Below are 16,586 nucleotides of genomic sequence, written 5' to 3'. Positions count from 1 at the left end.
GTACAAACTAACATTTAATACAGACAGTAATTTGGTTATAGTGCTCTATATGCTATACACTGAAATGTAAGTACAATATTTACATTCCAAGTGATTTATTTCATAATTATATGGTAAAATGAGAAAGTAAGCAATTTTTCAGTAATAGCATACTGAGACACTTTTGTATTTTTATCTCTGATTTTGTAAGCAAGTATTTTTAAGTGAGGTGAAACTTGGGGGTATGCAAGACAAATCAGACTCCTGAAAGGGATATAGTAGTCTGGAAAGGTTGAGAGACACTGGCTTATACCTTGGTGTTTAACCACAGAAGAAGAAAATGTGGAACTGAATTGACAAGTTTTGAAAGTACAGTCAATTGTGATTCTTCAGGTAGATTGAGAACACAATACACATTCTGAGAAACATATACTCTCTTGGCTCTGAAAGCTGGAGCCCTGTGGAAAGCTGTTGTGCATCTTAACCAAACATTTAGTTTCTAAAGTTTATATAGAGAGTTTTGGCCCTGACCTCAGCCTAGTTTCTTTCCATTTACTTGGAAACCAAGTCAAAATCTCCAAAGGATGGGGACAGTTGACAGGAATCTATGGCTCAATGTCTAGGTGAAAGCAGGTATCAAGCAGAGTGCCCCAGGGATTGGTCCTGGGGCCGGTTTTGTTCAACATCTTCATTAATGATCTGGATGAGGGGATGGATTGCACCAAGTTCAAGGATGTCACTAAGCTGGGGGGAGAGGTAGATACACTGGAGGGCAGGAATAGGTCCAAAGTGATCAAAACAAATTGGAGGATTGGGCCAAAAGAAAGGTGATGAGGTTCAACAAGGACAAGTGCAGAGTCCTGCACTTAGGAGGGAAGAATCCCATGCACCGCTACAGGCTGGGGACTGACTGGCTAAGTGGCAGTTCTTCAAAAAAGGACCTGAGGATTACGGAGGATGAGAAGCTATATATTAGTCAGCAGTGTGCCCTTGTTGCCCCAATGGCATATCGGGCTGTATTAGCAGGAGCATTGGCAGCAGATAAAGGGAAGTTATTATTCCCCTCTATTGGGCACTACTGAGGTCATATCTGGAGTATTGTGTCCAGTTTTGGGCCCCCTCTACAGAAAGGATGTGGACAAATTGGAGAGAGCCCAGTGGAGGGCAACAAAAATTATTAGGGGGCTTGGGCACATGACTTATGACCAGAGGCTGAGGGAACTGGGCTTATTTAGTCTGCAGAAGAGAAGAGTGAGAGGAGATTTGATAGCAGCCTTCAACTACCTGAAGAGGGGTTCCAAAGAGGAGGGAGCTAGGCTGTTCTTACTGGTGGCAGATGACAGAACAAGGAGCAATGGTCTCAAGTTTCAGTGGGGGAGGTCTAGATTGGATATTAGGAAAAACTATTTCACTAGGAGGGTGGTGAAGCACTGGAATGGGTTACCTAGGGAGGTGGTGGAATCTCCATCCATAGAGGTTTTTAAGGCCCGGCTTGACAAAGCCCTGGCTGGAATGATTTAGTTGGGGTTGGTCCTGCTTTGAGCAGGGGATTGGACTAGATGAGCTCCTGAGGTCTCTTCCAACCCTAATCTTCTATACTTCTATACTAGAGAGAGAAGGTGGATGAGGTAATATCTTTGGTTGGAGCAACTTCTGTTGGTGGGAGAGATGAGCTTTTGAGCTTATACACAGCTCTTTTTCAAGAATCTGTTATTCTATATGGTACCTTAAGTATCCTCCCCCCCTTTTAATTATTGACAGCATAGGTTTACACTCCTGGAGACTGACTAGGTGTAACAACACTTAAAGCCAGTGGGTCTAAAGAGAAATAGTCAAATAAAGATTCTAGGATTCTTCTTCCAGACTAGGCACAAACCTAGAAGCCATGTGAAGAGAGAAATGCTGAAGTGAAGAGCTCCACTGCCATGGAGCTGAAGTAAGTGCCAATATTTTTTTTAATGCCCTCAAGTTGAAGCTGCCACTGGGAGAGGGGAAAGGTTGTCCCCAATGTACCAAAAACAACGCACAAGACTGTCCAAGGCCGACATATTGCTGCTGGTGGAGTTTCAACAGTTCAATCTTTTGGGGAGGCTGCTGTCAGCTCTACAACTCAGTCATGGTTCAGCAGGAAATTGGCATGGAAGAGACTGAAACTTTTGTAAACTGAACAACAGCTTGGAACTATGCTACTTTGGTTTTCTTTTGAAGTTTAAGAAAAAGCAAGAAAAGGCCAAGAATTACAGGCCAACTACTTTAAACCCAGCCTTAACATGATCTAAAACAGGGAACAGGTACCCAGACCAAGGGGTAAGGAGCGTGAGACTTCAGGCCCCTTCATACACAGGAGTCAGAGAGCACCGCAGTGGTGTCACTGCTTCAGTTTCTGCTCTACTTAAGACTCTTTGTTTCCATGAAGAGCATGAGTTTGGCCCCCGCTCCATCTCTTTCCAGTGGTTTCTGCAGTGTTGCAACTTCTCACATTTTCATCACGAGTCTTGTGATAATTGCTGTTTTCTTCAAGCCCCAGTTCCTAGAGTCATGTGATTACAAGACACTCTGCTTTCATTGAGAACAGTAAGTTTCTAGCCGCAAAGAAGAGCTTGAAACATGTACCTTAAAAGTCCATAAACAGAAGGCGTATTAAAAAGAACCCCAGAAGTAGTAATTTTAAAATCACATGATCTTCAAGCCAATCTCATGATTTTGGAGGCCTAACTCATGATTTTTTCCGACTTGGCATTGGCAATACTAGTTATGACTTTTAGTGCTGAGAATTCATATGTACCCAAGAGCGTTTCTCTACGGTCAGTCCACTCAAAATAGAAGAGTGTTTTCTTTGGTTCTTAGAGGATTGTAGCTTGTACCTTGCACATTAGAATCCACAGATTTCAGACTAATGAACAGCCTTCAAGAGTGTATGCTCTGTGTTCAGAGAGTCCAAAAGCATATTGAAAACCTGTTATAAGGTCTGCCCCAATACAGAAATCACTTAGCAAAGTACAATTCTTTCATGGCATGCCAGTGGGGCAAATGCCCTTCACAACCTATTAGAGCTAGTCAAATATCACCAGGCAATACTGCACATTATAATGCACACATCACTCTAAATTAAACCTTCAACATCTGTTTCATCCTCCAATTGCAAATCCAGAAAAAAATTCATACTTGCATCATAAAAACAAAAGACATGATAAAAATGCGTGTGTATGAGCTTAGTCACTGCAGTGTCGCATCTGTTATGGGTTTCTAATGTTTCACACCCAAGCCAGGGGAAAAGTTTTCTTTTGCTGACACAGGAAATGATCCCCCTCTGAATTGTTTCACGGCAACCAGGAATTCACCAGAAAAGAATCTCTGTACACTGTACAGTAGTGTAGCATAGTCAATTTTCATTATAAGGAGTTGAATACAAACCACAGCCATAACAGAAAATAATGGAAAAGTAAAAATAGCACCAAATTCAAAAACGTGTAAAATAATAATATTACTGCAATACTGAGGTTTAGAGCTCAAAACACACAACAGTTAGGAAATGCAGACTTAAAAGTTGAACCTTAACTCTGTCAATTATATACATGACCTACAATGTGGACATCTGATAGATTATCTGACAAATAAATAGCATATATTACACGTGGCCCACATATGAAATCAAGAGAGTCTTCATGCTTCGGCTTGAATTTTAAGTCTCTGTAAGATCTATTTTTTAAAAGGTCACATTTGAAGAAACACTAGTTTTAAAATTCTCAGCTATGAATATTAACAACAATGAAAGTTTAAAATCAGATGAACCCACAAGACCTGTTGTGAATAGAGTTGCACTGGTGTAAAATAGGTGTAAGTCAGAAGAGAATTAGTTCTAGGGACTTTGGAAACTTCAGGCTGATTACTACAAAGCCTATGCAATTTTTCCGAGGGTAGGAAGCTGTTTCAAAGTTTGAAGGGAGGAGGGAGGCAATAAAGGTTGTCTAAAATTTGATTGAAAAAAATAAGTATATAACCCTTCTGCCCGTCAGAGTTGGCAGCAACAAGGGCCGGGTTCAATATCTAGGGGTTCCATTCCAATAACACAATGCAAACCGGCTCGAGCCCCCACCCAGTGACCTGGGAAAAATATATACCACCCCCGCTGGGCGCCTCCAAGAGGCAATACTTCCCCTCTCGCAAGCACATAGTCTGAGTGTAGCAAAAGTCTTTTAATAACAGAGAGAAACAATGTGGCATTATGTTGGGGAAACACCACCAACAGGATTCATAACACAACCCATGAGCAAAAACAACCCCACCCCAGGCAAATTGGGGCATGCCCTTTTCCCTTTGGTTCTTGAGTCCAGCAACCCCAAATCACCCAAAGTCCCAAAAGTCCAATGCCCCAAAAGTCTCTGTCCCTGGTCAGGGCAGCCCCAGAGTTCGAAAGTTTATCGGCGGAGCTTTACCTCCCAACCTGGGTGGAAATGGGACGGGGGTAAGAGGCACCTTACGTGATCTGAAGCTGACCGCCCCATAGCTCCATAGCGGCGCTCCGCCAGCCGCCCCACGAACTCCTTCGCTCAGCTGCGCTCTGCTCCGCCAGCCGCCCCACGAACTCCTTCGCTCAGCTGCCCCACGAACTCCTTCACTCAGCTCCACGGCCCACAAGCAGCTCCTGTCATCCACACACTGCTCCGCGTCGAACTGCTTCACCAGCCGTCCCGCAAACTGCTCCACAATATATCTTCAGGCTCCCCCACTACTTAACACAACACTCAGTGATTTCAGCTCTTAGGTGAATTCAGCTTATAGTAGGGGAGCCCCAGTGCTGGTGCACTGTCAGCCCAAAGTGAGCTCAGCAGCCTATAACTAGACTTCTAATGAAATCAAAATTAGCTCTGATATTCCACAGTGGAGAGAGGAGGAAGTGCAATCAGCATGTAAGGCCCTCACCAAGGGGCCCATGCCACCAAGTACTACTACTTGTCCCCAGCCTCTCTCCATTCACACAGTTTTGGAACCCATGACCCTTGCCTAGTGAGTGCTACTTAGTTGATGGTGAATCCCTCCATCATAACAAAAGGCCACGTACAGTTCCAAGCACAGTTCCCATAATCAGGGTAATAACAATTTATTCTTCCTGCCCCAATAACAGAGACACTGGGGATCCCACAGCAGCCAAAGTGACCATTTGGGCAGCTATGGTCTCATTCTAGGCGTGGTGGGTGTGCCTATGCAAATGAGATCGGCCCCTGAAGTTCTTTTCCACAACTTGCCACACCTCACCACCAGATGTCAGGGTGGAGCTCATCCTGACACTGCTTACAAGTAGACTGATTAATACTAAGTTTCACTGAGAAACTAAGATTTGGCTGTGAAATGGAATTAAAAGATACAATATAATGTGTATCCTGTACTTTAAAACATAACTGATTGCAGTGACAACAGCCTGTTCAGTTTACCTCTGCAAAACTGAGGTTCACAATCACTTTATAAACACTCCTCCCTTTTAATCTCTAATTTGGATGATTATTTTATTTTATTTTTTTTTACAATTTCTTCTTGTTTGGGGAACTGAGCCATTCAAAATGGCCTGAATTTTATTTTTTTCTATTTATTTAACAGATTCCATGCTGCTGCGACTATCTGTATCTCCCTCCTAAGAAACAGCTCATATGTGAACTGGAGCTGATAGGGAGTGTTGTAATGGAAGATTAAACAGTTGACAGAATTTGACCCTGGGCTGATTCAGCTATGCAGATAGACCCAATTTTACAAAACCACCCTGTCTCCCTAGGGAAGTTCAGTGTAACTATGAAAGTGTGGTTTGTAGGAACAAGCACAGGCAGTCAGGTGATCTCCAATTCTAATCCTGGCTCTGCTTCTGTGCAAATCACTACATCTTTCTGTGTCAGTTTCCCCCTCTCTAAAAGGAAGATAATACTTAGAGGCGTGTTTTGAAGATTAACTAGTTATTTCCTTTATATTGCTTTCAATATATAAAGTGTTATAAAAATGTGAAGTACAACCACTTCAGGAGGGACAGTGACAGCTGCATTACTTTGCTGCATAATCCTGTGGACCAGAATCTGTTGATCTGATCCTGGGTTGAAAATCAGGGCAGCTACTCCGGGCATTGCCTTGGCAGACACCTCATTGGCCAGGAGGAAGGTGGAAAAACCTTTTTATGTCTGTTGTAGTGTGAACACTGTTAGTCACAACCACATCTATTTACACTACAATGTTTATCATTTAATAATACTTTGTCAAGTTGATTTGTCACAATGTCTTTTTACCACAAATATCTTGGCTTAAAATTGATTTGGCATCAAATATGGGTTCTACAACGTATTTTTGCAGAATAGTCACCTATGGCAATCTGATGGAGAAAGCATTCTTTTGACAAAAGGACTGTTTCACAGTTCACTCAGGTAAGTGATTTAGTGCTGCACTAGCTGAGCTATTAGGAAACACCTGCTCCCACAGCTTGTCTCCTACCTTAGAAAGGCTTCCTGCAGTCTGCAGAGGAGAACCTTCACTCATTAACATACCTTCTCAGGTCATAGTTCTTGCTGAACTTGGGAATCACTTAACTGTCTATTGTCCAATTAACCAGTGCTTCCATTGCTGTTGCCCCCTTCCACCACCACGCCATTGCTTTTTCCAGTGGTTAGGCTGTTAGCCTAGGACTTGGGAGACCCAGGTTCAATTCCCTCCTCTGCCATGAACTTGTGTGACCCTGTGCAAATCATTTAGCTTCTCTGTGCCTGAGTTCCCATCTGTAAAATGGGAATGATAATAATACTTCCCTACCTCACAGGTGTGTTGTGAATATAAATCCATCAATGCACAGATGTTACGGTGATGGCGGTCTTGTAAGTACTTACGGTAGATAGATTCCAGCCTGTTTTCTATTTGTAAAGTGTAAGTATAAGCCACATGCTTGTAGTGTGTATTTAGTAAGGTAAATAAGTGAAGAAACCAGTGAAGATCAATCATTTTATTTGTTTCATTTTGGAGTACTTTGTGTGCCTGCAGACTTCCTGGAACCAGGGTGATGACTCTGCTAAATGGGCCAGAATCCTCCAGAAATTGGGATGGTCGGTACTAGACATGCTCATTAGCTGTTTGAAACTACTTAGGTAATTTCCATTGTGGGCAAGCAGCCAGTCAGGAAACACCCGAGCCACTGTCTCAGAGAAAAATCAATGGGAATTCAGGGGGATAGGGAGGAGTATATAAATAAAAGGAGTGGGAGCCAGACTGAAGAACTCAGCAGTGGAACAGACTGCAGGTTGCCTTGTCCCACTAGAGAAGGAGGGGTGCACTAAAATTTGCTGCAAACTGATGCTGCAAAGACTCCAGGGGAGTTTGAATGGGACTGTGGAACTAACATTTGTTTCCCAACTTTAAGGGGCTGGCTTGCCCTACAGAGGGTTTGGAAACCATTCCACAGAGATTGAGGCTATATCCACATTACAGCTTATATCGGCATAACTAATGCCTCTCAGGGGTGTGAATAAAACACCTCCCTGTGTGACACAAGTTACATGGACATAAGCACTGGTGTGGACAGCGCTTTGTGGGTGAGAGAGCTTCTCCCGCCCACATAGCTACTGCCGCTTGTGGGGACTGGAATAGTTAAGCTGATGGGAGAGCTCTCTCCTCTTGGCTTAGAGTGGCTACGTCAGAGAGCTTACAGTGGTGCTGATGCATCAGTGCAGCTGAGCTGCTGGAAACTCTAGTGTAGCCGTGCCCTCACGAGAAGGGTAAATCATCCCAGAGAAAAGGCCTAGGGAAGTATATGCATGTGTATGTGGATAATTGTATTTGCATTTGAACTCATGGTAGTAACTTGCGGGAAAACCGCCAAGGGTTATCTTTAAAAAGTCGTTGTTGACAATATTCACCATTGTTTCATGGGTTATAAGTAAACTGTTACGCAGTTAGAGAGAGAGATTTAGTAAATATTTTTCTTTAGAGGTTTGGTGTCGCTTTTGTTCTCTGAGAGTTCACTCTGTGTAATGTAAATATCTGTGTGTATGTGTATATCCGGGAAAGGCTAAACTTTGGTCTGTACCCCAGCAGAGAGGTAAGCTGAGGTACAGGACAGAGGAAAGTTAGCAAAGTCTTGTGTGTGAATATTTAAATATAAATTGGTGTACACAAAAGTAAAATTATATCTTGCAATTCTGGAGAAAGAATAGCTTTTAAAAATCTCACTATTAGCCATGGTGGAAACAGAGGCCTGGAACCACTGGGACACAGCCTTTTAGGGCAGAAATGTCTGTGAGATGTTTCCAAGGTAGCAATGCTACTTCAGGTTTGGTTCTACCACAAATCATTCAAGAAGATTAATAAATAAGGGGAAAGAGATTTTAAACACTGACACACTGCTATGTGCTAGAGAAACAAAGCTGCTTCTTTTTATGATTAAATCCAAAGCCATTAACAATAGCTAACAAAAGCAGGTATCAGTTAATATCCCTGCTGTATAACAACACATCTGGAAGCAAGAGGTGCAGAATACTGTGGTGGGCCTACAAGGCACTGCTTTTGATCACAACGTAAAAATTAAGCGTTTGAGTAGCAACAGCCTTAGGGGTTGAAGCAAATGAAAAGGAGAAAGATTTTGATAAAATCCCTTTCTCCTATTCATTGATTATGAGCATTTCAACATTGTTTCAATCCAGTTTACAAATTCACTCCCCAGGCTTATTTTAAGTAAAACCACACGTATGAATTTTATCCATTCTTCTTTTCCTATAGCAAGCTCTGTGATGGACATTGGGATTATCTGATTGATTTCAAAAATCAATTTTATTAATTGCTCTGAGAATGTTATCATGTATCGTCTTGGAAGAGATTAATCCAGTTTGGTTATAATGGATTAATAGACTGATTACTTTTCAAATCTCTTAGCACCTATTTTCACTAAGGTTTTTAAGAAGTCTGTGTTCACAATATGTTGAGCTGAGAGAGAGACAAAACCTCCAGTCTTTGTTGTTTGGAAGAGAAGGGAAACTGTGGTTCTGTGAGCTAAAGATGTAAATGTGCTATACCTCTATAATAAGCTTCCAGGATTGTCACTGTGTCTGGGTCAGTCTGAAACCTAGAATGTCTGAGCCAGTGGGAAGTGATGGAAACAGCTACAAGCATGGTTGAGAGTTCTTTCGTTTAGAATATCACCAGGTTCAATCATCACTGGGACACAAGGTCTGTTACTATTCAATTTTTAAGTTCTTAGCTCTTTTCATTTTATGAATTACACCCATGCAAGAGCACAACATATATCTATGCCATGCCAAGAGTCCTACACCACTGTGAGAACTCCAACCAATCACCACCCTTCCTCTGCAACTAATTTGTATGCAACAGTTTTATCGGGTGTATGAGTGAGATTGAGCAGATCAATGAAATTGATTACTTGGCCCAACCGCCCCAGTTACCACCTACACAACAACCCAACCAGCATATACTTAACCCAAATACCCACAGTCACCACTGTGAAGGAACTGCTGAGGCTGGTGATGTCACTAGCAGTGACATCACCAGAGGGGGTGGAGCCTCTAGGGATGATCCAACTGACAGTTGGAGAATGGATCTCAAGAAAGGGAGATCTGGGCATGGGGCGGGGCCATCATAGGGCGTCAGACGGAAGGCCTGGCTGGACTGGCCTGGAGAGCAGGGCTAACTGAACAAGGGTTAGGAGAGCTCTGAGGAGGGAACCAGAAGAGTCTGAAGGGAGCTCAGCTTGGTATCCCAACCCCCAGCAGCTCACCACAGAGGGAGACTTGGTGGGCTTTGGTGGGGAGAGATTCCTCAGTGGAAGAGAGGGACTCCAAAAGCCATCCCAGTAACCCAGCAGCAAGGGTTGTGCTGAGAAGTGACATTGGACACAGACAGTTATCCCCAGAGATCCCCAGAGTTATGCTAGGTAGCCCTGAAAAGACTTTTGGGAAACTGGCAGATTACTACATCTCTGCTATTATTTTGGATTTACCAGCTTTTGACTCACCTGCTAATGTATTTTACCTCCTTTAACCCCTCAATAACTCTCATTTCTGTTTCTTAGCTAATAAATCTTTAGTTAGTTTACTAGAGAACTGTCTGCCAGTATTGTCTTTGATGTGAGATCCTGAATACCAATTGATTTGGGTAAGTGACTGAACCTTTGGGATTAGGAGTAACCTGATTTGATGTGATTTTTGGTTTATGTGACCATTATCACTAAATTCATCTTGTCTGGGTGGCAAGATAGGCTGGAGTGCCCAAGGGGACTGTCTGTGACTCCATGGTAAGACCGGTATAGTGATCCAGGAGTGAACATTTATTACTGACTTGGTGAAATCTAACTATAGAGTACACCCCCTGTTTGGGGTCTCTGCCCTGTTTTCTGACAGTCTGACCTGAGATTGGCACTCACAGTTGTGAGCCGCTCGAGACAGCGTGACACATCCTACACACAAATCAACACAACCATCCTCACAAAAACTCAACCAGCATACACAATAACTCAACGTTGCTCTGAAGCCTACAGTGTCTGTGTGAAGTGATGGAAACAGCTACAAGCACAGCTGAGAGCCCTTTTTGTTTAGAATATCACCAGGTTCAATCATCGCTGGGATTTGCTGTCTGTTACTGACCAATTTTTAAGTGCTCAGACTTCTTTGGCTTTTCACACATGACTTGACAAATTACACTTGTGCAATAGAGATGTCTAGTAATGTGGGTGACAGAATATCAGCCAACCTGTTCTAGAAGAGAGCTGCCTGACCCTGGATTTCAGCTTCTCAGATGCTTCACAGAATTCCAGTCAGATTAATAATTTTTTCACCTTTTTCTCCCTCGGTGACTTATTAGGAAACATTTAATCACGATTAGGGCTAATATTTGGTAAGTAGATATCAAAGACTCTTTGCTTTATTCTCCTCTCCAAAACATGGAAGTGTCTCATGCAATATACAAAAATAAAAGGAGTACTTGTGGCACCTTAGAGACTAACAAATTTATGCTGCCACAAGTACTCCTTTTCTTTTGTGAATACAGACTAACACGGCTGCTACTCTGAAACCTATACAAAAATAATACACACTGTTATATAAGTATTACAGGGTGAAATCTTGACTCCACTGAAGTCAATGGGAAAACTCCTGTTGACTTCAGTGAGGCTGGGATTTCACCCCGTGGAATTAATTATAGTAGAGCCTCCGAGTTACGAATGCCTTGGGACTAGAGGTTGTTCGTAACTCTGAACAAAATGTTACGGTTGTTCTTTCAAAAGTTTACGACTGAACATTTACTTAATACAGCTTGCAAACTTTACTATGCAGAAGAAAAATGCTGTTTTCCCTTTATTTTCCCTATTTATGTAGGTTACATTTAACACAGTAGTGAACTGTATTTGCTTTTTTTTTTTTTTTTTGGTCTCTGCTGCTGCCTGATTGTGTACTTCCAGTTCCAAATGAGGTGGCTGACTGGTTAGTTCGTAACTCTGGTGTTCATAACTCTGTGGTTCTACTATACTCATGAATAATGACAGACAAAAGGAAATTAAGGTGTGGGAAATGAAAGAAATATGTTTTCAGAGATACAAAAAATGGCCACTGAGCTGAACTGATCTAGGAAGGCCGTTCAGATGGCAGAAGCTGCAGAGGGGAAGGTTCTTGTTTCAACTGTGTAAAATTGTAGTAAGTGAAACAGGAGCAGCCAGTGGTATCCAACAGAAGGAATGGGAAGCAGAGTTGAAAGGAACAAAATTCGGAAGGTAGCCTGAATCAAATCCATGCAGGGTTTCAAAAACCAATGAGGACAGTTTTCAAGCTATATCAATGTTATTTCATTTCATATTTAGTGTACAAGTGTTCAACTTCTGCTTCCTAATCTGTTCTCCTGGGAATGGGATAGAGTGGCAGAAGGATCTTTTAACTTGTGCTTCAGACATTTGATCATATCCAGGGTCCAATCTTCTAAAGTTTATGTGGGCTGGGCTATTTTTTTCTAATTACAATGAAAACTAAATATATTACTGAAGATGTAGTGTGTGTGTATACTACTCAAATGTTGATGTAGGCTCCAAAATGACTAATTGCATAAAGAAAACTGGAACAGTCTATTGCAATTATCTCTAGCATGTACCAGTTGCTTTCATTTCTGGACTATGGTGTCCTGTGTTTCCCAGACAAAATAGATTATCGGTAATTTAATAACATTATTTTCACCCTCAGTTCAGTGAAATAGTCATACCAAACTACAGTGTATAGTCTAAAGAAGAATTCAGTTAAATCCATGGATTTTTCATTTTAAAAAAGGTTTAGCTCTTAATTTAAAAGAAAAAAAACAATTCAAAAGATAGAATCCTATTTCTACTAATATAAATAATAGTTCATTTCAACTTTTATTATTCATTAGGGTTAAATACAATATTTTCCAGATTTTTTTCATTCAAAGATGCAAACCAAGTAGCGTTTTAATCCCAGGAATAAGTTGTTTGGGTTGTTTTTTTTCATTCTATCACAGGGAATCCCTTCTGCTATCAAATCTACATGAACAAGCCCTTGCATCTGTATGAAGTCCCATTGATGTTAAATGGATTCCATGTTGGTGTTAAGGTCTACCTGCATAAATCAGATTGCAAGACTGGGACTTTGGTTTGTGAATAAAATATTCCCATTTAATAACCAGCCTCTTTTCCTTGCACAGTTTCATTAGTGATGTCACAAGCACTGATATGCAGCCTCACAGAATCAGGAATAATATCTAGGCTATAACAAAAATGGGTCCTACTTAGATTCAATAAAAGGAAAGGAAATAAGTGTCCAGCTTAAAATGTTCAGGTTTTTTTTCTTTAAATAATTTTTTTCCCTGTAAGAAGTTGGGAGTTCAGCGGATACATACAAAAGGGCATGTTTTAACATGAACACCTTGTCAAGGGGACTGCTAAATGGTTTAGAAATTTTCACCAGGTTTGGTGAAGGCTCTTTAAAAGGGACATTAAAGTTAGCAAGGCTTTCCCTATCACAAGTAACAATGTACAGCCTGTGTTTTCTCTGTGCTACAGCGCTATGCGCAGTACTACGGCTCACACATGGGAAGCTGACAACCGGAAAAGGAATGTCACACAAATAATTTCTCTGGAAGAGAATAGCCTACACTAGCATTCCCTTCAAGTCGTGTCCCTGTCAAAAGTGAAAAGAGAAGGTTCACTGAAGATTTATTTTCATTTTGTGTTACTGTCATGGGTGCTTTGCTGTTCCCTTATGATTTTAAGCATCTCTGAATCTCAAAAGAGATTAGGTCCCACCCTGTGTTGTTTTTCTCTGTTGGTGGCTATGCAGTAAGCAAGGGATTCTAGCAGTAACTGACAATGGTGCATAAAAAATCATTGTGGAGGCATAGGTGTTGGAGGTGCTGGCTTGAAGTGATTTCCATCGCATACAGGATTTACAGTTTGGTTCGATGGCTCTCAGCATCCCCACTATACAAATTCTTCCAGCCCCCCTGACTGGAGGTTGTTCATGAGTCTATATCCTGGTCTCTACAAAATGCTAACTCCATGTGAAGTGTCTAATAGTAAGATTCCTTTATAGGAGCTGACACTGGCAACGCAAAGCATGCAGTAGTGAGTGTAGGACTATATCGGCTTTCCTTATAGATCATCAAGTAACGCTCTATTAGCTACATTGATCGCTACATGCCAGAAATGTGTATGTGGCTATTCCAGTTGGAATTTTAAATTGAAAATTGTTTGACAGATTAAATCAGGAGCTGAATCCATCCAAAAAGAAGAGAATTTCACATATAACAAAACCTGACAATAGATTTACATTCACCTATTGTGTATTAACTCTTTCTGAGGATTGATCGATGAAATTTGAATAATGGGGCTTATGGTGTCATATTTATGAGTACACTCAATTACTTCATCCTTGTATTTGTAAATAAAAGGACTGAAAAATAAAAAATAAACCACTTTGTTTTCCTGAACATTATCAGTGCCAACTCTAACACCAATTTATTTGCACGTAATTCCTACTGAGATTTTTCTAATCAGTGTCATGGTGCCAATAATCTTTTCACAAAATTGAGGCTGGTGGCAAGGCCATTGATATCTATTGAAACTATTATTACCTTGTCCAATGGTTTTTAATACATTTTTATTCTCAGTGAGGGATCCAGAAGTGTATGCTGGGGCACAGGGATGGCATTTTTAACAGAAGGCAAAAGTAACATGGCTAAAGTTAAGTTTGACGAATCTTTGGGAACTGATAAGAAGGAAATTGTTGAAATGACTGAGCACGTTCATGTTTGAATTGTCATTAATAACCCTCTTGCAAAATGTTTGAGTGGTTACCTCACTAGGTTGTTTCCTTGTTTTTTAGCTAATCATAGTATTGAATGTGTATTTCCGCATTCCTTTGGGGATCAGTCTTTCCTGCCAGTTTCACAATATTCTTCACTTGTTGCAATGTCTCTCTCCAGATTGTTAATTTTCAGATATATCTGGGGTATCATATTCAGTTTGACATAGTCCATTTCACCTAAACACAATATTAACATCCAGAGGAAATTTAATTTAACCCAAGAGAAAGAATGAAATAGGAGTTTGGGGGGAAATCCTAGCCTAATTAAAAGCAATGAGAGTTTGGGCATTGATTTTGTTGGAGTCAGGATTTCATCCATGGTGTTTAGATTTCTGTTTAAAAATACATAATCAGTAAAAATTCAGACGAATGGGGTATGTCAGGATGGTTAAGCACTGGAATAAATTGCCTAGGAAGGCTGTGGAATCTCCATCATTGGAGATTTTTGAGAGCAGGTCAGACAAACACTTGTCAGGAATGGTCTAGATAATACTTAGTCCTGCCATAAATGCAGGTGGGGACTGGACTAGATGACCTCTCAAGGTCCCTTCCAGTTCTATGATTCTATATCTCAGGTTATTTTCACATGTAGGAAAACAATACTGCATTAGTTCATACTCAGATCAAGGTAGTCTTTACCACCATGAGGGCTATAAATTATTTTTCTGTGTAAGTGAAAGCTGGGATGCTCTAAAATCTATTTGATTAGACATATCAATTGTTTAAATGTTTTTGATCATGATGTGGATAGAAACATTCATCACTACAAGGGCAAATTAAATAATACCTGAAAAAGTAGCATTTTCAGATCTCAAAAATCAGGAAGCTATTTTCCAAGGGAATCTGAAGTATGGATAGCATCATCAAAAACTAAACCAAACATGTTTGGGGTTATTTCAAAATGGGTACTCCAGATTCAGTTGAAGTTTTTCAGAAAATTCATTCTGTACTCAAAGTATGTTCTGCAAATTTGGGGAGGACACAAATATGATTCATATGCAACAGATATATATAACCCCTGCTTTTTTATGTGCAAATTTCAGTGCAAGCTTAACTATGGAGTCTCTGTTGCAAAACTGAGGGGCTCAGTTAGCTGAAATGGGCACTGATAACAGGAAGGCAATGTGTCTTGAATTGCAGTGGTGTTTAACAGGGGCAGGATTTCATTTATGTTTTGTTTTAGGCCCTTGACTACTATTTTTGTGCAAGACAGAACAGGTTGGGGAACAGATGGAAAAGCATGAAAGTAATCCTGAGCAAGAAAAATGAAACCGGCAGGGGGGTAAGCAATCTTGAAGTACTTTTCCTGTTTATTATCATTGTCAGATGAGCGTCTCAGATCTATGGTAGCTAATGTCAGCTGTCTATGTCAGTCGCAATACTCAGACATAGCTTCCAGCAGCTAAGCAGGACAAGGGAAAAACAGTATTAATTTCTAGTCTCTCATTGTTTCCTGGCCAGAACAGCAACTGCTGGCAAGACAGATGAATCCAGTGTTACACTTATTATAGTGGTTCTTTTTTTAAATGTTTAATGAGATCCTTGCTAATAGGTTAAGCAGCTGCTCCCTCCAGTGAGTTAATAGAACTTTCTGAACCAACAGTCACATACTTGAAACAAATATAATCAAAACAGTCTTTTTTTGTTGCAGCTTTCACAAGTGTCATGGCTTCTGAGATTTTCACATTATATTTTTAAAATGTATATTTTTCTCAGTTTTGAAAGATTTTTGAATGCATGTGTGTGGTTAAAGAACCAGTTTCTCTTCAGCTGTTCAATCAGACCCAAGTCTACGTGAGAGGGTAATTTGAAGCGATTGCTGAGGCACACCATTAGGGGACCAGAACAGTGAGCCCCCGTGAAAACTGTAATTCCTCTAGGGGTATTAAGGTTCACCCTGCTCTAAAAGTTAAAGAAATAAAGTCCTTTAGAAAGAGTTAAGTCAGGTTTACCAAGGCCACATCTACCATGTTCAGATCTATTCACTTGTTATCACAATTTTATTATTATTAAGCTCTGAAAATACAATTTGCTATTTGGAAGGCACACATTTCTGTAAGACTTTACAATTAGAAGAAAGACACAAGGAAGATGAGATGCCCTGGGAACCCATACGAAGAAAAAGTTTGGTAGATTTTTGGAGGTAAAGGTTACTTCTTGCAATATTTAAGTTACACTATTTGCACTGAGTTGGTATGTGAAGATTATTTGGGATATACAATCCCTGAAACATTGGACTTTAAAAAAAAAACAAACACTACAACTCCATATTGT

The 16,586-nt window shown here is 40.7% G+C and overlaps 1 protein-coding gene across 4 annotated transcripts in view; it reads left to right on the top strand.

Moving 5' to 3' along the window:
- Positions 1 to 16,586, top strand: part of LOC311520089 (uncharacterized protein) — a 62,182-nt gene that overhangs the window by 27,344 nt on the left and 18,252 nt on the right. For 2 of the 4 annotated variants that reach the window (XM_084627334.1, XM_084627332.1), the window contains exon 2: positions 15,496 to 15,594. In XM_084627334.1, coding sequence (XP_084483460.1) covers positions 15,496 to 15,594 — 99 coding nt within the window. Of the gene's footprint in view, positions 1 to 12,520; positions 12,600 to 15,495; positions 15,595 to 16,586 lie in introns of those variants that run through there. The other 2 variants (XM_084627333.1, XR_014711486.1) reach the window with 2 other exon arrangements.

This window comes from Lepidochelys olivacea (assembly GCF_965140295.1).
Source record: "Lepidochelys olivacea isolate rLepOli2 genome assembly, chromosome: 4".
Lineage (NCBI taxonomy): Eukaryota > Metazoa > Chordata > Testudines > Cheloniidae > Lepidochelys > Lepidochelys olivacea.
Note: the sequence above shows the minus strand (reverse complement) of the source record. Positions and strands in the feature narration are given on the sequence as shown.